The following is a 27209-nucleotide window of genomic DNA, read 5'->3' as shown; positions in this document are numbered from 1 at the left end:
GATGCCCCCACTCCTCTCCCCACCATCCTGGGCAGGCAGAGGCCAGGGTGCAAGGACTGCTTGAGCAAAGGCCCAGGGAAAGGAATGGGTGTCATTCTGGTCCTGACTAGAGGCACAGCGAGGGACATCCCTGAAGTCCTTACTCAGGAAATGATGGGGGCAGGGGCGATGAGAAGGAAAGAGAGGATTTAAGCCCCCCACTCCCCAAGGTAGTCCTGGGCTGAGCCCCATGAGACCTGGAGAACCATGGTATGCCCCATCGGTGTGTCGGGTCCTGGAGGCCTCGTGGCCAGCTCTGACTTCTCTTGCTGCTGCACAAGCCAGAGCAAGGCCTGCCCCTCCAGCCTCAGTCTTCTCCCTGCAAATGGGGCCACAGCCTTTCCTCTCAGGCAAAAATAAGAATTGAGACCGGGCGCTATAATCCTAGCACTTTGGCAGGCCGAGATGGAAGGACTGCTTGAAGTCAGGAGTTTAAGACCAGCCTGGTCAATAGAATGAGACCCCATCTCTATTTGTTTAAATAAATTTTTTTTTTTTTTTGAGACAGAGTTTTGCTCTTGTTACCCAGGCTGGAGTGCAATGGCTCGATCTCGGCTCACCGCAACCTCCGCCTCCTGGGTTCAGGCAATTCTCCTGCCTCAGCCTCCTGAGTAGCTGGGACTACAGGCACGTGCCACCATGCCCACCTAATTTTTTGTATTTTTAGTAGGGACGGGGTTTCACCATGTTGACCAGGATGGTCTCGATCTCTTGACCTCGTGATCCACCCGCCTCGGCCTCCCAAAGTGCTGGGATTACAGGCTTGAGTCACCGCGCCTGGCTGTTTAAATAATTTTTTTTTTTAATTACATAGGCCAGGTGCAGTGGCTCACACCTGTAATCCCAGTACTTTAGGAAGCTGAGGCAGGCAAATCATTTGAGGTCAGGGGTTCAAGACCAGCCTGGCCAACATAGTGAAATCACAACTGTCATAAAAATTTAAAAGAATTAGCCAGGCATGGTGGCGGACACCTGTAATCCCAGCTACTCAGGAGGCTGAGGCAGGAGAATTGCTTGAACCCAGGAGGCGGAGGTTGCAATTAGCTAAGATCATGCCACTGCACCCCACCCTGGACAACTGAGACTTTGTCTCAAAAAAAAATTAAGTAAATAAGGATTGAGGAGTCACTTGTACACCAGTTAAGCCCACCTCCATCTCACCCCTGGGGAGTCCCAGAGGCAGAACCCTCCAGGGCTCAGACCCAGTGGAACTCTCCTTGGCAGGCACAAAACCCTGTTTGCCTGTGGGCCCTTTGCAGTCACCAGGTTTTCAGGCTCCTGAACAAGAGCCATGATGTGGTCCCTGGCCCCAGTGCCCCTGGCGATATCCAGGTGCTGGGCTGTGACCACCACCCCTCACCAGCCCACCTCCACCAGCCTTGCCCAGAACCCCTCCCCAGTGTTGGAAAACGTGTGTGCAGAGGACAAGGGAGGAAGGCCTGGCGGGGCTGCCGATGGTGAAGGCCACCGTGTCTAGCTGATCCCTTCAAGACCCACTCCCTCTGGGCTGTATCCCCAGCTGGGCCAAGCCCTGATCCCTGGGATCTGGGGACCTCTTCCAGTTTGCTGTTCCCTGAGAAACAGGCCTCCCTCTGGAGAGAATCACAAGCTTGGGTTTCATTCTGGGCTTGCACTTGGAAAGCACCCCCCTCCAAGGGCTTGGCTCTGACTGGGATGTTTTGCTTCAGCCTCTTGCCCAATCCCCACTCCTCAGACCTCAGCTTCACCTCCCTGTGTCCTCGGCAGGGTTAGCTGGACGCCCGCGGGTCTGAGAAGGCGCCCGGGGTTCCTGGCAACAGCTGGCCACCCTCTGCCTAAGTGCTAGGGTCGTGGCGCACTCTGGTGGCTGATCCTAGGTAGTGTCGCTGCCCAGCCCCAGGAAGGGAGGGCCTGTCCCCAAGTCTTAGTGCTCAGGGTTGGGTGGGGCAGGGCTTGGCGCAGACCTGCCCCCGGCCCCCAGCCATGCGCCTGGCTCTCCCCGTGCTGAAGATGCTGAAGCTCGTTCCAGCGCCTGCAGTGTGAAGATCTCTGAATCCCACCTCTCCGTTCCTCCCCAGCCAGATGGCTCCATTTTACACACAGGACAGAGGCCCAGAGAGTGGGGAGCCAGACCAGGGAGGCTGCCTGAAGCCTGGCACAGCAGCCTCATTTATTGTATTGCTCTGCTGCTCACAGGGGAGGCACATCCCCCAAAGTCCCCTTCCTGGCCCTGGTGAGTATCTTGTCCCTGGATTGCTGGTGGGACTTGTCTGCCCCGAGCACTCAGTAGCCAGCAGGCTCCCCGCCTTTCCTGGAGTCTGAGGCAGCTGCCCAGCCATCAGCCGTGCGGACGATGGCCTGCACCACAGCGATGAAGGAGGACGCGATCTTGGTGTGATGATGCCGGGCCTCCAGGGCTGCAGTCACTACCTGGGGGTGGGAGGAGAGGGGAGGCCTGAGCAGTGTTCCATATGCCACCTGAACCATGCCTGTGGTCACAGGCCTCAGCCCAGGTGGTGCTATTTGGGGTCAGGAGATCAAGAAGAGCAGGGGTCTCGTTGGAGCAGGTGGCTTGGCCTTCATGGCACAGGAGCTCCAGATGGCCCAGGTACCAGACAGAGGACACCAACCATTGTCCGCTCTATGATGATCCAGGCCTCCAGCCCAGGATGCACTGTGGCCCCACACCGTGACTCAGTTTCCCCAACCCCCGGCCCACCTGGTCAATGTTTCTCTCCACTGTCGTGACGTTGGGCAGAAGCTGGTTGTGCAGCCGGGGCTCCTCCACAGCTCGCTTCACGTCATAGCCGAACCAGAGGTGGTAGATGATGGCCTGGGGCATGGGGGTGTGAGCAGCATGGCCTAGGGGCTGGGCGGGGTTGGGTGGGGCAGGCAACACCAGGGAGGGAAGGGGCGACACATACCAGTGCCGTGGCCGTGGTGATCTGTGTACCCCCAGAAGCTCCCACCACCATCCGGACCTGGCCGTCCTTGCCCACCATGATCGTCGGGCACATGGATGAGAGTGGTTGCTTCCCTGCAGCCGACGGGAGAAGACAGGGATGCCGGTCAGCTGCCTGCCCAGACACCTGTCCCTCTCCACCCCAGTCCCCCACCCCCAGACCTCCACCCCTTACCTGGATGAATGAAATTTGTGGGTGAGGGGGGCACCCCAAACTCGTTGATGATGTTGGGAGAGCTGAAGTCGTCCATTTCATCATTGAACAGAATGCCGCTGACCGGGGAGCGGACCTTGGAGCCAAAGCTACAGCCCAGCCAGGTCAGATAGTGACCAGCCTCGCTCGGCCCAGCCTGGTCCCATCCACCTACTGAGGCTCAAACATACTTCCTGTGAGACCCAGAGCAAGCTACCAAGGCAGGGCCTGTTTCCCACCAGGACAAAAGGTGATGGAGTCACCTTCCTGGATAAGCGGGCAGTCTCTGGGCCACCCGCCCCTGGCCCTGCCCCACCCCGGCGGCCCAGCAGCCCCTACTAGAGGTTGATGGTGCTGGTGGCAGACACAGCACTGCCGTCCTCTGCGATGACAGACAAGTGGGCAGTGCCCCCGTCATCCGGCGTGTAGAACTCGGGCTCGTAGTAAGAGGTCAGGTGGGTGGTGTCGTCAGAGATCTGAGCCCGGAGCCGGGCGGCGAAGAACTCGGAGGTCATGTTGTGGACCACCTGCCGAGACCCCAGAGCTGGCCTGAGGAGGTGAGGAGGGAGGGTGCGGAGGGGGCACAGGGCTGTGCAAGCAGGTCTCAGAAGGCCCCCAACTGTGACTCTGACCACAACCCTCCGGCACCCACAGGCTTCTGTGTCTCCCCAGGGCCCAAGCGCAGGCCCAGCCACCTTGTGTGACACATATGACTCCCTGTCTCCAGCCCCAGTGTCGAGTTCCAGCAACTCTGAATGTCTGTCTGCCTGGCCCTCAGCCTCAAGACCTTTAGTGCATTCAATCAGTTGTTCATTCACGCAGATGTTTCTAGAGCTTGCATTGCATGCCTGGCACTGGGGAATCAACAGGGAACAGACACTTAGGTCCCCGCCCTCATGCCAGAAAAAACAAATGCACATGGGGAAAGTGCTGAAACCACAAGCCAGGTAAGGGGAATGGAAAGGCACAGGTATGGACAGAGTGGTCAGGGAGGGCTTCTCGGAGGAGGCAATGTCTGAGAAGAGCCTGAAATGCAGCTTAAATGGTCAGTGCACGGTAAGGGGAATGCAGAAGCATGAGGTATGGACAGAGTGGTCAGGGAAGGCTTCTCAGAGGAGGCAATGTCTGAAAAGAGCCTGGAATGCAGCCTCAATAGTCAGCACAAAGGCCCTGAGGCAGGTGGTATAGGCTGGTGATTGATAGGCAGAGTGTGAATGGGATGAAGGGGAGAAGAGGATGCAGATGCAGGCTGGGGCCCATCCCACAGGACCTCCTAGGTCCCATAAGGACTTTGGGTTTTGCTCTGTGCCACACAGGCTTAGGGCACAGGGTGAGCAGTCTGGGGAATGTTTTCACAGGGTCCCTCTGGTGGCTGTGAGGGGGATAAGGATAAAGTCCAAAGGCTGCGGGTGTCAACCAGGCGAGAGATGATGGCTTGCCCTGGGTAGGACAAAGAGAAGAATCAAGGATGGCCCCGACTAGGGAGGTAAACCCCGCAGAAGGGGCAGGTGTGGGGACGGTCAGGAGCTTGATTCTGGTTACTTCATCAGACCTGAAAAGCATGGGTGCCCAGATAAGCATGGCCTACGTGTGTGGGCAAGGGCGGGCTGAGAGATGAACATGGAGGTATTGACATTGAGTGGCTGCTGAATGCCACGAGCCTGGCCAGGGTCTTCAAGGCAGTGGTGAGGGCTGACCAAGAGGAGAGGAGGAGGTGAAGGGGGCAGACAGGACGGGCCTAAAGAGAGTGCCTCAAGAGAGTTTCAGCAACAGCCCACAGACTAGCTGGCCAACGCCAGGGAAAGATGTTCTGTCTGAATCTGCTCCCAAGGAAACAGAAAGGCAAGTCCAGGACATGAGACATTTTCCAAGACGACTGCCTCGGCTTTAAAAATCAACAAAACAGGCTGAGAAGGCCGGGCACAGTGGCTCACGCCTGTAATCCCAGCACTTTGGGAGGCCAAGGCGGGCGGATCACCTGAGGTCGGGAGTTTGAGACCAGTCTGACCAACATGGAGGAACCCCGTCTCTACCAAAAATACAAAATTAGCCAGGTATGGTGGCTCAGGCCTGTAATCCCAGCTACTTGGGAGGTTGAAGCAGGAGAATCGTTTGAACCTGGGAGGCAGAGATTGCAGTGAGCCAAGATCGCACAGCCTGGGCAACAGAGTGAAACTCGATCTCAAAAAAAAAAAAAAAAACAGTCTGAGTGTGGTGGTTCACACTTGTAATCCCAGCACTTTGGGAGGCTAAGCCCAGGAGTTTGGGATTTGAGCCCAGGAGTTTGAGACCAGCCTGGGCAACATGGCAAGCCCCTGACACTAAAAAAAAGTACAAAAATTAGCCAGGTGTGGGGGCATGTGCCTGTGGTCCCAGCTGCTCAGGGGGCTGAAGTGGGAGGATTTCTTGAGCCCTGGGGGTTGAGGCTGCAGCTGAGATCACGCCACTGCACTCCAACCTGGATGACAGAGACAAAACAGCCGAGGGCGCCTACTGTAGGTAAAGAGAAGGGACACAGATGTGTCACCCGGATATCCTGCTGTGGTATGTTCAAGTCGTCACTCTTGGCAGACACACCCTGAAGTGTGACATCAGCAACCTGTCTAATCACTCAGAGAAAACACGAATACCAGTAGATGTGGGTAGAGACAGACAGTAAGGAATCTGGCAGAAACGTCCATACTGCACACTCCAGAGAAAGGGAATGGTGACACCTGGGTGGTCTGTTTGTTTGTTTTATATTTGTGTAAGTGTGAGAATTTGCAAGAGGAAAACATGAGGAGAGTGTGGTGAGCTATGTGAGATGCTGCTGATGGGGAAACTGAGGCTGGACATGGCGATCTGGTGGTATGGGGATAGAGCAGGAGGCGTTAGCCTGAAGGGAGAGAGGACGTAGCCCGGCCATGTTTGCTCTGAGAGGAGCAGAGGACAGAAGGCGGCAGGAGATGGAAGTTTCTGGAGCAACAACAGCTGCCTTTCTTTCAGGAATGATTCATTATAAAGGTGTAAATGCCAGACGAGGTGGCTCACACCTGTAATCCCAGCACTTTGAGAGGCCGAGGCAGGTGGATCACCTGAGATCAGGAGTTCGAGACCAGGCTGGCCAAGATGGTGAAACCTCATCTCTACTAAAAATATAAAAGATTAGCCAGACGTGGTGGCACACACCTGTAGTCCCAGCTACTTGGAAGGCTGAGGGAGGAGAATTGCTCAAATGTGGGAGGTGTAGTTTGCAGTGAGCTGAGATCATGACACTGCACTCCAGCCTGGGCAACAGAGTGAGACTCTGTCTCAAAAAAATAAAAAATAAAAAAAATTATAAAGGGGAAAATGGCCAGAGGCAGAGAGGAGCATTGCAGGAACAGCACACTGAGCCAGTGAGTGGATAAAAGAGCTGACTTTAGCCAAAAGGGAGGGCAGGGGACACGCTGTAGTGCCCTGTCCCCTCAGAGAGACAAGACACCAGGTCACTGGCTGCAGGGGAGTCAGAGGTTCAGAATGCTCACAGGGAAAGACAAGACACGTCCCGGGCAGCTGATGCCCCTCCTGGGAGGTCACAGGTCAGTGTGGGGGGGTATGCAGGTCTGCCTGGGAATGCCAAGGACCTGACTAAGTAAGGAGGGGTGTGAGGATCCTCAGTGGGAAGGGATATGGCAGAGGTCTCATAGGGACCCAGCATGGAGCTGGGGCACCTAGTAAGTACATGGGTCAGGCAGTACAGGGCTGAGGGTGGCATCTGTCTCACTCTGTCACCCAGGCTGGAATGCAGTGGTGTGATCTCAGCTCACTACAACCTCCGCCTCCCAGGTTCAAGCAATTCTCTGTCTCGGCCTCCTGAGTAACTGGGATTACAGGTGTGCACCACCACATCCGGCTAATTTTTGTATTTTTAGTAAAGACGGAGTTTCACCATCTTGGCCAGGCTGGTCTTGAACTCCTGACCTCGTGATCCATCTGCCTCAGCCTCCCAAAGTGCTGGGATCACAGGCGTGGGCCACCGCACCTGGCTTTGCCCATCCTTCTCATCATGCCGGAGGGCTGCAGTGCCCCCTATTTTCCTCACTTCAGCACTGAGCACTCAAGACCCACAGCATGGGCAAAGGCCCTGAGGTAGGAATGTAGCCACTGACTACCCAAACTGTGAGTTCTGTGGGGCAGAGGCCAAGACTGGGGGTCACCCACCAATCCATCCCAGCACACAGTAGGTCCGCAATCAAAGTTTGTGGCAGGAATGGATTCATAAAGCATGTGAGGCTGCAGCAGCCCTGGGAGGCCCAGCTGGTACCTCTACAGCAGGCCCCTCCCCTTACCTTAGTTATATTCACAAACTTGGGGTCCCCAAGCAGCGTCCTCTTGGCGTAGGCAAACCGGAAAGCCTCTACGATGCGGTGGTACGTCAGGCCCTTCTGCTCAGGGGTCTCCACGCTCGCCCGGGAGAAATTGTACCCTGGTTGATGAGAGCCAGGTGCACGTTGGTGATCCCCAGGGCTCAGAGGGCCTCAGATGGTTAACAGCTCCCTCAGCCACTTTGCCCACCTCAAGGAGCATTTTTTTTTTTTTTTGAGGTAGAGTCTCACTCTTTTGCCCAGGTTGGAGTGCAGTGGTACGACCTTGGCTCACTGCAACCTCTGCCTCCCATGTTCAAGTGATTCTCCTACTTCAGCCTACCAAGTAGCTGGAACTCCAGGCACCTGCCAGCATGCCCAACTAATTTTTGTATTTTTAGTAGAGACAGGGTTTCACCATATTGGCCAGGCTGGTCTCGAACTCCTGACCTCATGATCCGCCTGCCTCAGCCTCCCAAAGTGCTAGGATTAGAGGCGTGAGTCACCGCACCTGGCTTCAAGGAGCATTTAATAACCAATAGCAGCAGCTGCTTCAGAGGGCTGTGGTGAGAGTGAGGGCTTCCCATGCCTGGACCTAAGGACACACATCAGCTCTGGCCATGCAGTGACCAAGTGGCGGCGACACCCACTGGACCAGGCCCTGCAGCCCTGAGCTCCTGCACCTCCCTCCCTCCTGATGACTCCTGTTCCTCCAGCCCTTGAGCATTGCCTTCTTCGTCCCCGGTCACTCTGTAATGCCTCCTGCAGGACGTGGCAACCAGTGATGCATGGGCACTCCCTGGGGGCTCAATGATGGAAAGACGCGGCATGGGGGGACCCGGCCATCAGGGATGCAGCAGGGGTGGGGCTGGGGAGAGAGGCTGTGTCACGGGCCACATTGAAGAGCCATGGTAGGACTGCTCACCTTTGAGGATGTTGAGGATGAGAGCCAGCACAGGCCCACTGAGTGGTGCGCTGGGCATGTAGAGCACTGCGTCTCCCAGGCTGATGTTCAGCGGGTGCTCGATCAGCTCAGCACGGTAGCTGTTCAGGTCCTCGGCTGTCATGATGCCCCCTGCAATGCGACAGCAGCTCACATGGGTGCAGGAATGGGGCTGCAGCAGTGGCGTTGGGGGCAGGCAGGGCTACACCATGGTGGTGGGGAAAAGCCTGCACCCTGCAGGGGAGAACAGAGTGCCCTACTGGAGGGGTGGGACTGTGCCCTGGGAGGAGGCCACAGGCAACCTCACCTCCTTGGGATCCTCACCCCCTCCTGAGCTTGTCTCCCTGACACTGCTCACCCCACAGCTGGCCCTGGGCCATCTGACCTCCACCTGCTTGGCTCACTCACTTCCTGGCTGCCTTCTCTCCTCTGTGGCCAGAGAGTTGTTTTTTTTTCTTTTTAGAGATAGGATCTTGCTGTGTCACCCAGGTTGGAGTGCAGCGGCTTAATCATAGCCTTAATCACTGCTGGACTCCAGTGATCCTCCAGCAGATCCTCCCCAGCAGCTGAGACTACAGGTGGCACAACACACTCAGCAAATTCTAACTTTTTTGTAGGGTCTTGCTCTATTTCTTTTCACTATGCTTTGAAGCTATGTTTTACGGTTCCCCACCCCCACTATATATATGAGACTCTGGTCTCAGTTTTGTTTTGTAGTTTCACTGTGCTGTGCAGGCTTGTCTTGGACTCCTGACTTAACGTCTACTTCAGCCTCCCAAAGTGGGATTACAGGCATGAGACGCCAACTTGGCCTCAGAGGGCCTTTTCTCTTTTTTTTTTTTTTTGAGATGGAGTCTCACTCTGTCGCCCAGGCTAGATTGCAGTCAGTGGTGTGATCTCAGCTCACTGCAGCCTCGGCCTCCTGGGTTAAAGCGATTCTCCTGCCTCAGCCTCTCGGTTAGCTGGGACTACAGGCACAAGCCATCATGTCCAGCTAATTTCGGATTTTTTTGTTGTTGTTGGGACAGAGTCTTGCTCTGTCGCCCAGGCTGGAGTACAGTGGCGCAATCTTGCCTCATTGAAACCTCTGCCTCCCGGGGTCAAGCCGTTCTCCTGCCTCAGCCTCTAGAATAGCTGGGACTACAGGTGCGCACGCCACCATGCCAGGCTAATTTTGTATTCTTAGTAGAGATGGGGGTTCACCATGTTGGCCAGGCTGTCCTTGAACTCCTGACCTCAGATGATCCACCCACCTTGGCCTCCCAAAGTGCTGGGATTACAGGCGTGCACCATCGTGCCCAGCTCAGAGGGTTTCTAAGGGGAGAATTCCTGCTCTGGTATCCCTGCTGCTTAGCCTCTTCTCATGATGAATGGTTAGGGAATGGGAGGGAGGGAGTCTCTTAATTTTCCCGGAGTCAACTCCAGACAGACAGGATATTGGCATGCCAGTTTCCAGCCTCAGTGGTACAGGTCAACATGCTAATCACCCTCCTCCATGAAACAGTGACAAGAATTACCTGAAGAAAGCCACATCCAAGCGCCGGACCCCTGCCCTACAAAGTCCCTTCCCCATGCCTCTAGCAAGGTGACCCTCATCCCTTGGGACCCTCCTGGTGAATCAAAGACCCCTCTCTCTGGGCCTTAGCCCAGCTGTTCCTCTGCTGGGAATCCCTTCCTCTCTGCCTAATGAAGTTATCTGCAGCCCAGCCACCTCCTTCTCCAAGAAGTCCTCCTGGATCTTCAGATTGTATTCTAGTGCTTCCCTAGCCCTGGCTCTTGCCTGCATTTACCCCACCAGGGACTTGCTCTCCTGGACTGCATGGCCTCTCTTGGCTTTGACATACCAAGAGCTATGGATTCACATGGCCAGCCACTGACCAGGAAATTCCTGCAGGCTCAGGGAGGATGGGAGGACCGCAGGGCTCTGGGCCCCAGCTGAGGGTTTCCAATGCAAGGTTCCTCACCCAGGCCCCTGAGGGTACCCACTCACCGGCCGCCTGGATGTCCTTCACAATCTGGGCCGTGAGGCTGCCGTTGTAGAAGGCCTGGGCGCCCTCGATGGCCAGCGTCTCGTAGGTGTCAGCCAGCTGCGGCAGGGTCAGTCTCTCCCCCTCCCGAAGCACCTTTCCATCCCGGCAGAACACCTCACTGGGGCAGGGGGAGCTCACGTGAGGCAGAAGGCGGGGTAGACTCAGTTAGACTGCCACCCCCACCCGACCACACGGGAACGGAAGAGAGCTGGGGCAGTGCCTATCACAGGTGGGTGGCTCCATCACTCAGCGCTCATCCTGCCAGCCTCCTAGTGGCCCTGCCACTCAGGACACATGGCCGACCACAGTGGCCACTGAGACCCCAGGCTCAGAATGCATCCCCACACATGGTGGGAAGTGTCTGTACCTCCTCATCCCATTACTTATGCAGGGTTCCGAAGGCAGAGGGCCATTCCACTGCCGCTCGGGGACCGTAGGGGCCTTGGGCTGTGGGGGCTCTGCCTGTGTCAGGGGCCACACCCACAGACATACCACAAGACAGGCTGCTTCTCTATGACGGCCCGCTTGTTTTCCAGAGCTGCCGCCAAGCCCTTGCCCACAGGGAAGCCCTGGCGGGCCAGCTGGATGCTGGGCTGGAAGAGGCGAGCCCAGGGCAGCCGCCCATGCCGCTGATGCGCCAGCTCATAGCCTCGGATCTCTCCAGGCACTGCCACCGACAGCCCCCCTGGGGAGAGAGAGCCACAGTTAGCGGCCCTGAATGACGGACATGGGAATCTCTCGAAGGCGGCATCCCAGGCACATTCCCTGACTCGTTTTACAGTTGGGGCAATGAGGTTTAGGAGGAAAGATTTTTTTTTTTTTCTGTTTTGAGATGGGGTCTTGCCATCTTGCCCAGCCTGGTCTCAAATTCCTGAACTCAAGTAATCCTCCCACCTCAGCCTCCTGAGTAGCTGAGATTACAGGCATGAACCAGCATGTCCAGCAGAAGACGGAATCTCGCTCTGTCACCAGGCTGGAGTGCAACCTCCACCAGGGAGGGTTCAAAGGATTCTCCTGCTTCAGCCTCCCAAGTAGCTGAGACTATAGGTACGAGCCACCACACCTGGCTAATTTTTGTATTTTTAGTAGAGATGGGGTTTTCATCATGTTGGCCCAGATGGTCTCGATCTCTTGACCAAGAAGGGGATTTTTAAGGTCATGTCTGGGCTCAGCAGGCAGGAGTGCACATGGATCAGGGACGTCTGATGAGGTCGCAGGAGGGGAAGCGGCAGCACGGAGGTAGGTTTTGCTGTCCCAGGATTAGGTGTCTCTCTGTGCAGGTGCCTGTATGTCTGAAATACTGTGCCAAGCCAGACCCCCTCCCGTCTCGCCGACCACAAGGCCTTATCCTGTAAGACTCATGGGCTCTACCAGAATGTGCTAAAGAAAGAGCAGGTCCCGCCCTGACCCAGTTCAAGCACAGGCCACCCTCCAGACCCGGCCAGCCCCAAGAAAGGGCACCCTTCCTCTTTTCTACTGCCCCAGAAGCAAGACCTGAGCCTTAATCTCTGTCCTGTCCCCTCTCCCATCCAATTATAAGGGTTTTTGTTTGTTTGGTTTTTTGAGATGGAGTCTCACTCTGTCACCAGGCTGGAATGCAGTGGCACAATCTCGGCTCACTTCAACCTCCACCTCCCAGGTTCAAGCGAGTCTCCTGCCTCAGCCTCCCAAGTAACTGGAATTACAAGCACATGCCACCACACCCAGCTAATTTTTGTATTTTTAGTAGATATTTTTGTGTATTCTTGTATTTTCAGTTTCACCAGGTTGGTCAGGCTGGTCTCGAACTCCTAACCTTAGGTGATCCACCCTCCTCAGCCTCCCAAAGTGCTAGGATTACAGGCATAAGCCACTGCACCTGGCGTAATCTGAAAAATTTTTTGCAGAGACATGGGTATCACTTTGTTGTCAGGCTGGTCTCAAACTCCTGGCCTCAAGCGATCCTCCCACCTCAGCCTCCCAAAGTGCTGGGATTACAGATATATCCAGCCTCTAAGGGGTTTTGCCTTCCGGTTCTGACTTTCGAGGAGGTAACTGGAAACAGACCCCTGGGCCTGCTCATCCCCGAGCCCCACTGCCCATATGGACACTACAGACACCACCCTTTGCCCAGAAAGGTACAACTATGGCCTCTACCCCCAGGTATTCTCCTGCTCTCACCAGAGATGATGGGGGCCATTTGGCTGCTCCCAGGCTTGGCGGCTACTGCCCTAGAACTACCTCTCCCACCCTGAGGCCTGGCATGTTTCCAAGAGCCAGTGGTTTCAATTCCTCGAAGCTGCACATATGTCCTGGGAGGTCTGACACCCAGCACACAGTTCCTTCCACCTTGCAGTTAGACAGCGGAAGTTCTAATGTTTGCTGACAGACCAGGGGATGATACTTAGCAACAGGATTTTATAGATTTCAAAGTAACTAGAAGAGAGGACTATGAGGCTAATACCCAGAAATAATAAATACTCAAGATGATGGAGCCCCCAAGTACCCTGTCTCGATCATTAGACACTCTATGCACGTAACAAACACTCACATATACCCATAAATATGTGAAATATTGTATCAATATCAGAAAAACGATCTTCTTCTGACCTCAAGCCAATCAGGCTCTCATGCCACCACACTGGCCAAGCTCTCCAGCGACCCCCACACTGCCAGACCCAGTGCCTCCTCTCAGCTTTGCTGGGTTCATCACTCTCCCTGCAAGCCAGCCCTGCATCCCAGCACCTGGCTCCACCCGAGTCTCCCCTGCCTGCCATCCTAGCTCCTGCTCTCTGCTCTCTCTCCTGCTGGTCTGCCTGACAACTGAGCTTCAGCCTCCATTTATGCACTAACAACTCCTGAATTTACCAGCTGGCCTGACTGCTCCTCTGATTGCCAGACCCGAGTATCTACCTGCCTACTCAAAAAAAGCATTTTAGGCCAGGCACAGTGGCTCACACTTGTAATCCCAGCACTTTGGGAGGCTGAGGTGGGCAGATCACCTGAGGTCGGGAGTTCAAGACCAGCCTGACCAACAAGGAGAAACCCCATCTCTACTAAAAAGACAAAATTAGCCAGGCATGGTGGCACATGCCTGCAATCCCAGCTACTCAGGAGGCTGAGGCAGGAGAATTGCTTGAACCCAGGAGGTGGAGGTTGCGGTGAGCTGAGATTGCACCACTGCACTTCAGCCTGGGCAACAAGAGTAAAACCATCTCAAAAAAGAAAAGGAAAAAAAAGGAAAGGAAAGGGAAAGGAAAGGGGCATCTCAAACATAAATGTGTCCAAAACCGAGCTCCTGAGTGTCCACTCAGACCTGCTTCCTGAGAGCCCTGACTGTCTCCATTAGGGTCACCCCATCAATCCATGTACAGATAAAAGATCTGGGGTCCTCTGGGACTCCCTACACAAGCATCACACCCAATCTGTCCTCGAATCCACAGGCTCCACTTCCAAGTGTGTCCATCCAGCATCGGCCACTTCCCACCACCGTCTCCACGCATTACTGCAGTGACCTCTGGACAGGTCCTAGCATGCTCTCTGCCCCTTACACAGCAAGCCAAGGGGTCCATAGGCCAGATCCATCCCCCTCCACTCACATACTCCACGGGCCCCACTTCCCTCAGATGAGCGGCAGGGTTTCACCAAGACCTAAGACATCCCACACAACCTGGGCGGTTACTCTCAGCCTCCCCAGCTCCCCACAGGGCTCTGTCCCTGCCCATCACATCTGGATCACTAGGTCTTCCCCCCAGACACTGTACAGCTCCCCTGACCCCATTTCTGCCTCTGTGTCTTTGCTCAGATGTCCCCTTCCCTGATTAGGTCACCCTTCATAGAGTCCCACATCTTGAGGCACTCCAGATCTGTTTTGTTTTGTTTTGTTTTGTTTTGTTTTTGAGGTGGAGTCTTGCTTTGTCTCCTAGGCTGGAGTGCAGTGGAGCAATCTCAGCTCACTGCAACCTCCTCCTCCCAGATTCAAGTAATTCTCCTGCCTCAGCCTCCTGAGTGGCTGGGATTACAGGTGTGCACCACCACGCCCAGCTAATTTTTTGTATCTTTAGTAGAGACAGGTTTTCACCATGTTGGCCAGGTGGTTTTGAACTCCTGACTTTGTGATCTGCCCACCTCAGCCTCCCAAAGTGCTGGGATTACAGGCATGCGCCACCACACCTGGTCCCAGCTAATTTTTTGTATTTTTAGTAGAGATGGGGTTTCACCATTTTGGGCAGGCTGGTCTCGAACTCCTGACTTCGTGATCCACCTGCCTCAGCCTCCCAAAGTGCGTAAGGCAGCATGCCCGGGAAGGTCTGCTTTTCCACAGCCCGTAGCACACCCCAACCTGCCTAGTTTCTCCTCCCACCTGGAGTGTCACAGATTTCATCTGCCGTCTTTGTTTTTCACTCTAGCTTCAGGAACAGCACCTGATGCTTTAAGAGACGCTCAGTATGTTCTAGTTACAGAAATGATTCTGTGTCCACAAGGTGCCAAACATATGATTCCCTCAATTTCTCTTACCCTGAGCATCTTCATGTCTACAGATGCTGAGTTTCTCAATGAGCATTAAAAAAAAAAAATCAAAGACTGAGTATGTTGCAGAGGACTCCAAGGGGCACCACCCAGGACCCCCACCTGAGGTGTAAGACTTGCTATGGTGACTGTGCCCTGCCCCTCCATCCTCCAACTTTTTTTTTTTTTTGAGACGAAGTTTCGCTCTTGTTGCCCAGGCTGGAGTGCACTGGTGTGATCTCGGCTCACTCACTGCAACATCCACCTCCTGGGTTCAAGCAATTTTCCTGCCTCAGCCTCTCAAGTAGCTGGGATTACAGGTACATGCCACCATGCCCAGCTAATTGTTGTATTTTTAGTTGAGACAGGGTTTCCCTATGTTGGCCCAGGCTGGTCATGAACTCCTGACTCCAAGTGATCCACCCACCTCAGCCTCCCAATTTGCTGGGATTACAGACATGAACCACCCTGCCAGCCATTTTTTTTTTTTTTTAAGACAGGGTCTTGCTTTGTTGCCCAAGCTACAGTGTAGTGATACAATCATGGCTCACTGCAGCCTCAACCTCCTGGGCTCAAGTGATCCTCCCACCTCAGCCTCCCGAGTAGCTGGGACCACCATGCCTGGCTAATTTTTTTTCCCATTTTTTATAGAGACGGAGACTTGCTATGTTGCCAGGCCAGTCTCAAACTCCTGGGCTCATGGGATCCTCCTGACTTGGCCTCGCAAAGTGCTAGGATTACAGGAGTGAGCTGTTGAGCCCATCCATCCTCCAACCTTTATCCCACAATCCATTCTGCCTCCTTTGAGCTGTGCCCTGGGTAGACAGTGGCTTCCCTTCAGGTACCTGGGGAATTTGGGGGCCTCCTCTCCACTAAGACCAGATTAGAAAAGAGAGACTCTGGCCGGGTTCGGTGGCTCACATCTGTAATCCCAGCACTTTGGGAGGCTGAGGCAGGCAGATCATGAGGTCAAGAGATTGAGACCATCCTGGCCAACATGGTGAAACCCCGTCTCTACTAAAAATAGAAAATTATGGGAGGCCAAGGTGGGTGGATCACGAGGTCAAGAGATCGAGACCATCCTGGTCAACAAGGTGAAACCTTGTCTCTACTAAAAATACAAAAATTAGCTGGGCATGGTGGCGCACGCCTGTAGTCCCAGCTACTCGGGAGGCTGAGGCAGGAGAATTGAACTCAGGAGGCAGAGGTTGTGGTGAGCGGAGATCGCGCCATTGCACTCCAGCCTGGTAACAAGAGCGAAACTCCAGCTCAAAAAAATACAAAAAACAAAAAAAAAATTAGCCTGGCATAGTGGTGCACACCTGTAATCCCAGCTACTCGGGAGGTTGAGGCAGGAGAATTGCTTGAACCCAGGAGGCAGAGGTTGCGGTGAGCCGAGATTGTGCCATTGCACTTCAGCCTGAGTAACAGGAGCGAAACTCCATCTCAAAACAAAAAACAAAAACCAAAAATATATATATAAATTAGCCAGATGTGGTGGTGCACACCTGTAGTTCCAGCTACTCAGGAGGCTGAGGCAGGAGAATCGCTTGAACCTGGGAAGCAGAGGTTGCCATGAACCAAGATCATGTCACTGCACTCCAGCCTAGCAACAGAGCAAGACTCCGTCTCAAAAAAAAAGAGAGAAATTCCACTTCACACCTCACACTCTAGAATGCTATCCCCACACCTCACACCTCATGCTCTAGAGTGCTATCCCCACACCTCACACCTCATGCTCTAGAGTGCTATCCCCACAAATGAACAAATGAATGAACTGAATAGGATGCCCGTTAAAAAGGCAGGGTATAGAGAGCCTGGGTTCAGTTTTAGCTTCCACCTACCAGCTGTGTGACCTCAGCTGATTTGCATGACCTCTCTGGGCCTCAGCATCCCCATGTGTAAAATAGGAATCCACACAGCATCCCCCACCCCAAAGGAGCAGGGAAGGGTATGAGGCGCTCATGGGTGAAAAGCATGGAACAGAGTGTGGGCCCCAGTGAGCCCTGGTCCATGAGGGCTGTTAGTGTAATAATTATTCTCTTCATGTGCTGCACAGGGTGGCCAGGCCTTGGGAGAAATAACAGAAGCTCCCAGTCCTTGACTCTGGTGATGATGGTCCTGACAACTCATTGTGGGAGGGTGCTATGGAGCCAGGAAGGGATGAGGGGTGCTAGAACTGCCCTTGGACCCTGACAAGGCCAGGCTCTGGTGAGCAAGGCCCCTGCCCCTTGGTTCGGGCAGCTCTGCACCCACGCCCCAAGCCTGCAGGCGGCTTACCCTCCTGGGACTGTTCGGAGCTGTTGAACATGGTAGGAAAGGCCAGCCTGGGGGCCACCTCGCGGGCATTGATGACCTCAGCTTTTCCTAGAAGGAGAAGCAGGTAGGCAGGCAGACTCACCCAAACCTTCCATGCCGCATGAGCCCAAGGGTCCCCCCAGCTGTGCCTCTGCCCAACCCATACCCCCGACCCCTCTCCCTCACCCCTCCCAGAAGTACTCACGAGTGCTGCTGCTGTAGATGGTAAGGGACAGGCCGCCCCCAATGCCCATGCTGTGGGCGTTCATGAGCCCTAAGCACAACAGGGCGGCAATGGCTGCGTCCACCGCAGAGCCGCCGTCCCGCAGTGCGTCCCTGCCATATGGTACATGAAGGGGTGAGAACCTGCAGGCTTCCATCCTGGCCCTGCTTACACACCCTGCCGCCCATCTCCCCAAAGGAGGATGGAAGAGAAGTCCATTTGAGTTTTCAGATTTCTGTTTTATTTTCTTTTGAGACAGAGTCTTGCTCTGTTGCCCAGGCAGGAGTGCAGTGGTGTGATCTCAGATCACTGCAGCCTCAACCTCCTGGACCCAACTGACCCTCCCACCTCAGTTTCCCAAGCATCTGGGACTATGGGGACATGCCACCACACGTGGAAAATTTTTTGTTTGTTTTGTTTTTTTGAGACAGAGTCTCGCACTGTCGCCCAGGCTGGAGTGCAATGGCATGATCTCAGATCACTGTAACCTCCACTTCCCAGGTTCATGTAATTCTCCTGCCTCAGCCTCTCAAGTAACTGTGATTACAGGTGCATACCACCATACCTGGCTAATTTATTATATTTTTTAGTAGAGATGGGATTTCACTATGTTGGCCAGATTGGTCTCGAACTCCTGACCTTGTGATATGCCCACCTCAGCTTCCCAAAGTGCTGGGTTTACAGACATGAGCCACTGTGCCTGGCTGTTCTGTTTTTTTTTTTTCTTTTTGTAGAGATGGGGTTTTGCCATGTTGCCCAGGCTGTCCAAGAACTCCTGGGCTCAAGTGATCCCCACCTTGGCCTCCCAAAGTGCTGGGATTACAAGTGTGAGCCACTGTGCCTGGCCTTTGTTTTATGAGACAGGGTCTCACTTTGTCACCGAGGATGAAGTGCAGTGGCACGGTCACGGCTCAATGAAGCCTTGACCTCCTGGGTTCAAGCAATCCTCCCACTTCAGCCTCCTGAGTAGCTGGGACTATAGGTATGAACCACCACACTTGGCAATTTTTTGTCTTTTTTGTAGAGACAGGGTCTCCCTATGTTGCCCAGGTTGGTCTCGAACTCATGGGCTCAAGCAATTTTCCCGCCTCAACCTCCCAAAGTAGTGGGATCACAGTTTTCCTCTTTTTCTTTTTTTTTTTCTGAGACGGAGTTTCACTCAGTTGCCGCCTTGGCCTCCCAAAGTGCTGGGATTACAGGGTGAACCACTGCACCCAGCCAGTTTCCTCTTTTTCTTTTTTGTTTTTGAGACGGAGTTTCGCTCTTGTTGCCCAGGCTGGAGTGCAATGGTGTAATTGCGGCTCACAGCAACCTCCACCTCCCAGGTTCAAGTGATTCTCCTGCCTCAGCCTCCCATGTACATGGAATTACAGGCATGCACCACCACGCCCAGCTAATTTTTTGTTTTCAGTAGAGACAGAGGTTTTCCATGCTGGTCAGGCTGGTCTCGAACTTCCAACCTCAGGTGATCCACCACCTCGGCCTCCCAAAGTGCTGGAATTACAGGCATGAGCCACTGTGCCCAGCCAGTAGCTTAGTTTCCTCTTTTTCAAGCAAACAAATGTATATGACTTTTATAATTGGGACAAAAATGGAAACTGTTATATTTTATTAATAACTTTTTTTCTGGCTGGGGATGGTGGCTTACACCTGTAATCTCAGCACTTTGGGAGGCCAAGGTGGAGGATCACTTGAGGGCAGGAGTTCAAGACCAGAAGTTCAAGACCCGAGCAATATAATGAGACCTCATCTCTACACAACAGTCTTTTTAAATTAGTCAGGTGTGATGCACACCTGTAGTCTTCGCTACTCAGGAGGCTGAAGTGGAAGGATCGCTTGAGCCCAAGAGTTCAAGGCTGCAGTGAGCTATGATCACGCCACTGCACTCCAGCCTGGGCAACAGAACAAGACCCTGTCTCAAAAAAGCAAAAACATAACATTTTTTCTGTTTAAGTCTTTAAGAGGGAACTGATCTTTGCATATAACATGAAATGAGTCTAAAAGAATAAAACAGTAGAGACCACAGCTCACACCTCTAATCCCAGTTCTTTAGGAAGCTGAGGCAGGAGGATCACTTAAACCCAAGAGTTTGAGGCTGCAGTGGGCTATGATCACTACCCTATACTCCAGCCTGGGTGACAGAGTAAGGCCCCACTTTTAAAAAGAGAAATAAGCTGGGCACAATGGCTCACACTTGTAATCCCAGCACTTTGGGAGGCTGAGATGGGTGGATCAGCTGAGGTCAAGAGTTCAAGACCTGCCTGGCCAACAAGGTGAAACCCTATCTCTATTAAAAACACAAAAATTAGGCCAGGCATGGTGGCTCACGCCTGTTATCCCAGCACTTTGGGAAGCCGAGGTGGGTGAATCACAAGGTCAGGAGTTCAAGACGAGCCTGGCCAACATAATGAAACCCCATCTCCACTAAAAATACAAAAATTAGCGGGGCGAGGTGGTACATGCCTGTAGTCCCAGCTACTCGGGAGACTGAGGCAGGAGAATCACTTGAACCTGGGAGGTGGAGGTTGCAGTGAGCCAAGATCGTACCACTACACCCCAGCCTGGGTGACAAGGCAAGACTCTGTCTCAGAAAACACACACACACACACAAAAATTAGCTGGGTGTAGTGGCACACACCTGTAATCCCAGCTACTTGGGAGACTGAGGCATGAGAATCGCTTGAACTTGGGAGACGGAGGTTGCAGTGGACTGAGATTGCGCCACTGCACTCCAGCCTGGGCGACAGAGCGAGACTCTGTCTGAAAATAAATAAATAATAAAAATAAAAAGCAAAAAAAGTAACAACCAAACCACAAAACAGTGGAGTTTATCTAAAGAGACAGAAACTCTTAAAACTGAGAAAAGGGTCCCTGCTGGACTCTAGGAGACCCACATCCTGCTCTCGGGGTCACCATCCCCTTCCTAGAGCATACTGAGAGCCCAAGCAAAGAACAGGTAGCTCTATGCACATGGGACACCCTATGTCCAGGCAGCCTGCTTACATGTGGGGAAACAGAGTCTCAGAGGAGCAAAAGTATTGCCCAGGTTGGCTTGCCCAGTTTCCAGGGCCCATGCCCCCATGCCCTGTCCCGCTCACCTCCCAATCTCCGAGCAGCGCTTGGCATCCGCAGCCACGGCAGCCCTAGAGTACACGTGGTTGGCAGGTTCCTTGGAGGTGGAGGGCAGCCAGAGACAGAGGCCAATAATGACCAGCACCAGGACCACGGCCAGCAGGCCCAGCACCACTAACTGCTTCTTCATGGCTCTGCTACACCCACGGGGTAAGGAGCAGGGTCAGGCCTGGCCTCAGGCACTCCCTGGCCCCTCCCTAACAGGGCACAGTCTAACGTAGGGCCTCAGAAACACAAGCCCTGTGTCTCCTTCCCGCCTCCCAGAACACGTGCAGGCCGTCCGGCCCCCAGACCTTTGCCCAGGCCATGCCTTCTGCCAGGAGCTCCGGGCCTCATCACTGCCCTCCCAAATCCTCCCTGCTTATCTTCAGAGCCCATCCTGGTAAGACCCCCATCTCCAGCAGGGGCCCTTCCTGGGAGCCCCCAGACCTCCACACCCCTCTTTCTGCAAGGCCTTGCCTACCTCCTCACAGTGCTAAGCTTCACTGCTTAGCGAGAAGCTCCCGTAAGGACAGGCCTGGCCTGGTTTCTCCTGTGTCCCCCACCTCAGCCCAGAGCCTGGCACTGTCCAGGAGCCCCTGAGAGCCCTTCACTCCACCTGGAGCATGGGGTTCAGCTTCCATAGTGCCCACAATGGGAGCACCCCACAGTCTTCCCCTGAAATCAGCAGATTTGCAGCCACAGGGCCAGGACTTACCATCCACCAGCAGACGGGGCCCCTGCCTTGCCTGAGGAGTTGGCCACAAAAGAAGGAAGGATTTGGTGGAAACAGCTGAGGATATCACTGGGTCTCCCTCACACTCTGCAGGAGCCTGTAGTCACAGAATCTTCTTCAGAGACTCACTGGTCAGGCAGCCTTCTCGTTCTCCTGAAGATCAAGGGTGGTTACCAGAAGCATGAGTAGCCCAGTCCTTTCTGGGGGACTCGATGTGACCTCCTTCTGCCTTTCTCAGCCTCCAGTGGAAGTCTGGAGACAAAGAGTCTATCAGTAACACACTTGTTTCCAAGAATTCTCCCAGCATGTTTCCCAGGCACAGCCCAAAGAGGGTTCTATACAGGGAAGGGCAGAGAGGGGACAGGGCATTCCTGCACAAGCCCAGGATGTGCATGTGGTGAGCATGGCAAAGGGGGCCCAGGGGGCAGAGCCAGCCTTCCCTGCTCTGAGGCTGGACTTGCCACTCACCTGCCGTGGGGCCTCAGGCAAATAACTTAACGGTCCAGCCTGGCTGACAGTAGCACCTCGCTTGCCTTGCTGCTAGGAGAGTTGTGAATAGGGTAGGTTAAACTACGGGAAGGGCTCGGTGAATGGTGGCTGCAAATATCATCATGGCTGCACTGGGGACACCCCAGGAGGCCTGAGTGGCACAAGTCTCCTGCTGCCTGATATGTCCCCTGTGGACCCATTCTGGGCTGTGCAGTGAGGGATGGCAGTGACCCTTGCGAAGTCTCATGGCTGTGGCAGTAGGTGACAGGTATTACCCCAACAGGGAAGAGGGATGTGGTGACAGAGGTGGGGGTTCCCTCTCCCACACTCAGTTCCCCACAAAGGGCAGTGTCTGCCAGCAAACCCCTCCAATGAGCCCCAAGCTGGGCTCCCTCTGTCTGCTCCATCCTGTCCCAGTGCAGCCTGTCTGGATCTTGGAGCCAGACACAGTGTCCCAGAGGTGGTCTAGGAATGGAGTCCCTGTGCCCTCCTTACACAGGGGACATCCAAACACCATCATGGAAGGGCATTCCCTTCCCCAGGCTTGGTGGGCATGGGGCCAATAGTGTGACACTTTTTTTTTTGAGATAGTCTCATTCTTTCGCCTAGGCTGCAGTGCAGTGGCACAATCTCAGCTCAATGTAACCTCCGCCTTCTGGATTCAAGCAATTCTCCTGCCTCAGCCTCCTGAGTAGCTGGGACTACAGGGGTGCACCACTATGCCTGGCTAATTTTTGTATTTTTATAGAGATGGGGTTTCACCATGTTGGCCAGGATGGTCTCCATCTCCTGACCTCGTGGTCTGCCCACCTCAGCCTTCCAAAGTGCTGGGATTACAAATATGAGCCACTGCTCCCAGCTGTGTGATACATTTGACTCCTCCCAGCCCTGGACGCAGACACCAAGAGCAGAGGGGCCTGGCAGTGGCCATGTGGCAGCCCACCACCCACATCCCCCACAGAGTCCAAAGCAGCCCATCATCCCCACCCTGGCCACCATAGCCTGAATCCAGGCACCACCTGTTTCTGACCTGAACTCCCTGCCAGCCCCTGCCTGCACTCCATCCTTCCAACAGCACCTGCCCTTCAGTCTCCCAGAAAGTAGCTAGAGGGCTCTGTTTGTCCCACTGTGGAACAGGCCCTGTCTCCTCCATGCTCACACCCTTCGCCAGGCCTGACAGCCCTCTGGCCACCAAACACCCTGGGTCCCAGCAGGGAGTCCAGGTCAGGGTTAAGGGTTCCTGACAGAGACAGCCATACCTAGAGGTTCAAGGGGCCTCAGGAGCTGGGCAGGCAATGTGCAGCATCCATTATGGATACAGAACATTCCATCACAGGGCTGAGTGTGGTGGCTCACACCTGTAATTCCAGCACTTTGGGAGGCCAAGGCAGGTGGATCACCTGAGGTCAGGGGTTCGAGATCAGCCTGGCCAACATGGTGAAACCCCCGTCTCTACTAAAAACACAAAAAATTAGCTAGGCATGGTGGCACATGCCTGTAAATCCCAGCTACTCAGGAGCTGAGGCAGGAGAATCGCTTGAAACCAGGAGGCGGAGGATGCAGTGAGCTGAGATTACACCACTGCACTCCAGCCTGGGCAACAAGAGTGAAACTCCAGGTCAGGCACAGTGGCTACTGGCTCACGCCTGTAATCCCAGCACTTTGGGAGGCCAAGGCAGGCAGATCACAAGCTCAGGAGTTCAAGACCAGCCTGACCAATATGGTGAAACCCCATCTTTAGTGAAAGTACAAAAAAAAATTAGCTGAGCGTCGTGGCATGCACCTGTAATCCCAGCTACTCAGGAGGCTGAGGCAGGAGAATCGCTTGAACCCAGGAGGCAGAGGTTGCAGTGAGCTGAGATTGCACCACTGCACTCCAGCCTGGGTGACAGAGCGAGACTGTCTCAAAAAAAAAAAAAAAAGATTAAAACTCCATCTCAAAAAATAAAAAAGGAAAAACCAAAAACAGAAAAAAAGAACATTCCCATCACATGTCATGAGGCAGGGGCCTGGCCTGGTCGGTGCCCCTATCCTAGCACCACAGCCCCCTCTACCAAGGAAGCTCCCCAGTCCCATCCACTGGGCCGGGTCATGCCCTGGAGGGCATGACCTCATCTCTCCCAGGCTTGGGGTCATGAGCCAAGCCCCCCAACAGGACCATGGGGTGGGCCAACCGTAACCCAGCCTCCCCGGTCTGTTAATCTGTCTACCCAAAGGCCCAAGTACGCTCCTCGAGAAGCAGGGTGCACCCAGCCAGGATCGGACTGCTGGGAATTGTGGGGAGGGGAGTAGGCAGTGCTGGGCCCTGTTGCCTCCTCCCGCGGCATGTCAGCAAGGGAGGGTGGGCCCAGCCTCCCACAGGCAGATGTCGCCAGCCCAGAGGAAGACCCCCTGCTGAGGTCCTGGATTTCCATTTCCCATCCCTCCACCCCTAAGTTCTCTCCAGACTCACTGAAAGAATGTCCAAGCCAACCCACAGTGTGAGAGCGGCACACACAAGGGGAAACTGAGGCTAGAAAGTGGTTCAGATGCCATGGTTGGCCTCAAACCCAGACCCCCTTCCTTGTGACCCTGATGGGCTTACCTGAGGCCTGGGACAGTGAGAATCCAGGAGAACACCTCTTTCTCGGAAGACAGTTCTGGGCTGTACCCTCTGGGGAGGAAGAGACAGGCTTGTCAGCCTGGGAAAGTCCCGGCCACAGAATTGGTCAAGCCCCCCCCCCCCCCCCCCCCCCCCCCCCCCCCCCGCTCTCCAGAGCGGCTCAGAGCCACGCCTGCGGCCCCCTGCAGAGCTCCTCAGGGGGCCTCCCAACTGAGACTGGGATCTGGGGGTGGGCACCTCCAAGGAGGAGCTGAGGCAGGGAAGGAGCAGGAGCAACTAGAGAACCCATGAGCTTACCTAGTCCCAGAGGGGGCAACAGGCCAGCAAGGGAATGCACAGCAGCCCTGGGGGACAGTGGAAGGCGTCTGCACAGGGTGCAGGACAGATAGGCCTCTCCCAGAGGTCCAGCCTGGCTGGGAGGACGGGGGAGGCTGACGTCACAGCAGCAAGGAGGCTCACAGTGACTTGGCATGGTCACTCGGCCTGTCACCAGGTGACTAAAGTTCATGCAGCCCTGGGAAGGTCCCAGGTGGGAGGTGCTGTGGTGGGGTCGGGGGGGTGGGGGGAAAGGGGTTCCCCCCTCCCAGACTCAGTTCCCTGCAAAGGGCGCTGTCTGCCCACAAGCCTCTCTAGTAAGCCCCAGCCTGGGTCCCCCTCTGGCTCTCCCTGTCCCTGTTCAGAACATCTGAACTCACAGCCAATGTCCCAGAGATGGCTCTGGAGGCAGTGGAGTAGCGGTGGCCCTGTCACCAGACCAGAACCCAGCCTAAGGGGCCTCACCACACCCTGCTGTCAATGCCAAAGAGGTGTCTGAGAATATGGCCTGAGGCCCTGAGTGCATACCCATTCTGCTGCACATCCAGAAACATCAGCCCGCAGGCCCAAGGAACTACCTGAACAGCCCACAGAGGCAGGGCCCAGAGAGGGCCTGAGCTGGCCCAAGCTCACGCAGCCCAGCAGTGTAGGCTTGACTACTTGGTAACTACTCCAAGTTACTGCATGTCTCTGACCAGCCCAAGAAACAGGAACAGCTGCGGGCCCAGCCCAGGGGACCTTGCACACTGCTGTCCATTCCCCTGTGGCCCTCATCTGCGAGGATATGGGCCAGAGGCTCCCCAAGTCATGGCTCCCTCCCCTGCTCCTGGGCCTACTGTGCCTGCAGTGGTGGAGAGCCCCTGCAGCCTCCACCTGAGGGCTATTCTGTGCCCATAACACCTGCCCCACAATCATGCTTCCAGGCTGCCCCAGCTGACAGAAGGGGACATGAAGGCTGACCCAATGTTGCTGCCTGCCTGGGTCACACAGCCAGCATAGGCCTGTCCTGTCACCTGCTGCTCTCAAATGGACTCTGGACAGAAACCACCAGGCACACAACTGTGAGATCCTCAATAGCCCTAGGGTGGAGGTGCTATGACCCAGCCCTTTCCCTGGGCACCCCTCCCTGTGGAGATCAGGGTGACTGGGAAGATGACAGGGCAGGAACCAAGGCCCTGCGACCTGTCCCGAAGGCTAGACAGCAGACAGGAACATCAGGGGATCTGGCCCTGCCTTAGTGGCTGCATTCCACGGCAGTCAGCTGGGAGGGGTGTAGAGTGGAGAGCCACAGGGCTCTGTCCTCTGCCCTGGCCTGCTCAGCAGTTTCCTCTCTGCCTAAGAGCATACAAGACCTGTAGTGTTCACAGCAGCAGGTGGGCAGGAAGACATCTGAGTGGGCAAGGGATGGCCCAGACCCCCGCAGCTGACCCCAGAAGGAAAACCCTGGCTGGAGAAACTAGGAAGACAGGGCTGCCTGCAGTGAGACACACATGAAGTCTGGAAGCAGCTGTGGATTCCAGAGAGGGGGGACAGGACGGGAGGCACTTTATCAAAGGCCATATCAACAGAGATAGGACCTACAGAATGAAGGAGGCTTTTCCTCACATGCTGAGTGTGTCACATTCTAGCCCAGTCAGCCCTTCCTGAATGCGGAGAGGGCACCTCGTGGGGAGTGGGTCTGGGGAAGCCATGTCACCTGAGGAAAGACTGCAGGGGCTGGCCTAGAAGTCTTCTCCAGACCCCACAGCTCTTGTCCTGGGCACATAGGGTAGTGAGTTCCCTGTCCCCAGAAATATGCAAGCCTCACTCACTCAGAGACACTGACTCTGATGTCAGTACCACCCACTTCAAACACATGTGCAGGCACATACACACACACACAGCTGAGCCGAATCGAGGCTGAGCAGAGCAGCTCTGCAGGGCGCAGCAGAGAGGGGCATATGAAGAGGTAGTACTGCAGCCAGTCTGAAGCTTGCCAGTTAATCCTCCAACCCAGCTCGATGGCTTTGTCACTACAACCCCAGAGCCACAAGGGTGAAACCAGAGCACAGCCCCAACCCATTCACAGGCAGGAAACAAGCTTAGACAAAAGATATTTACCAATGTCAGCTGGCCCCAGAAGATTGCAGACCTGCAGGTGAGCCCGAGACCCACCACTCCCAAAACTGCCAGTCTCTAGCATGGAATCACTATCCCTGGGTATGAGAACGCACAGATCTCTGCGGCTTCCCCAGGCCCGTGTGTATCCCTGGACCAGACGCTTACTGACCAGACCTGGGGTTGGAATCCGTCTCCCACACTGTTCACCCTTGCGGCACAGAGTTGAGAATTAGAAAAAAGCACCCCTTCAGTAAGATATAATAGCCACTACCTGCCGGAAAACATCGGAAGAACTCTATAGCTCTCTATATAAATAGCTGAGAGATGGCGGATGCCCCCTGGAGTTGGGCAATGACCCCTTGCACAACCCACCCTG

The 27209-nt window shown here is 54.8% G+C and overlaps 1 protein-coding gene across 4 annotated transcripts in view; it reads right to left on the bottom strand.

The window, feature by feature from the left end:
• Positions 1-2138: 2138 nt before the first annotated feature.
• Positions 2139-27209, bottom strand: part of GGT1 (gamma-glutamyltransferase 1) — a 40352-nt gene continuing 15281 nt past the window's right edge. The window contains exons 2-16 of one of the 4 annotated variants that reach the window (XM_078336127.1): positions 24401-24469; positions 21796-21867; positions 21310-21579; positions 20579-20746; positions 17463-17593; positions 17240-17326; positions 10964-11156; positions 10432-10589; positions 8424-8573; positions 7484-7620; positions 3513-3700; positions 3156-3283; positions 2943-3055; positions 2738-2851; positions 2139-2448 (exon numbers count right to left, since the gene is read on the bottom strand). In XM_078336127.1, the coding sequence (XP_078192253.1) occupies positions 2302-2448; positions 2738-2851; positions 2943-3055; positions 3156-3283; positions 3513-3700; positions 7484-7620; positions 8424-8573; positions 10432-10589; positions 10964-11156; positions 17240-17326; positions 17463-17593; positions 20579-20742 (1710 nt within the window). In that variant the 5' untranslated portion in view covers positions 20743-20746; positions 21310-21579; positions 21796-21867; positions 24401-24469 and the 3' untranslated portion in view covers positions 2139-2301. Of the gene's footprint in view, positions 2449-2737; positions 2852-2942; positions 3056-3155; positions 3284-3512; positions 3701-7483; positions 7621-8423; positions 8574-10431; positions 10590-10963; positions 11157-17239; positions 17327-17462; positions 17594-20578; positions 20750-21309; positions 21580-21795; positions 21868-24400; positions 24470-27209 lie in introns of all 4 variants that reach the window. The other 3 variants (XM_078336124.1, XM_009007897.5, XM_078336132.1) reach the window with 3 other exon arrangements.

Source organism: Callithrix jacchus, chromosome 1 (genome assembly GCF_049354715.1).
Source record: "Callithrix jacchus isolate 240 chromosome 1, calJac240_pri, whole genome shotgun sequence".
Taxonomy (NCBI): domain Eukaryota; kingdom Metazoa; phylum Chordata; class Mammalia; order Primates; family Cebidae; genus Callithrix; species Callithrix jacchus.
The sequence above is the reverse complement of the archived record's forward strand: the minus strand, read 5'-3'. Positions and strand labels throughout refer to the sequence as shown.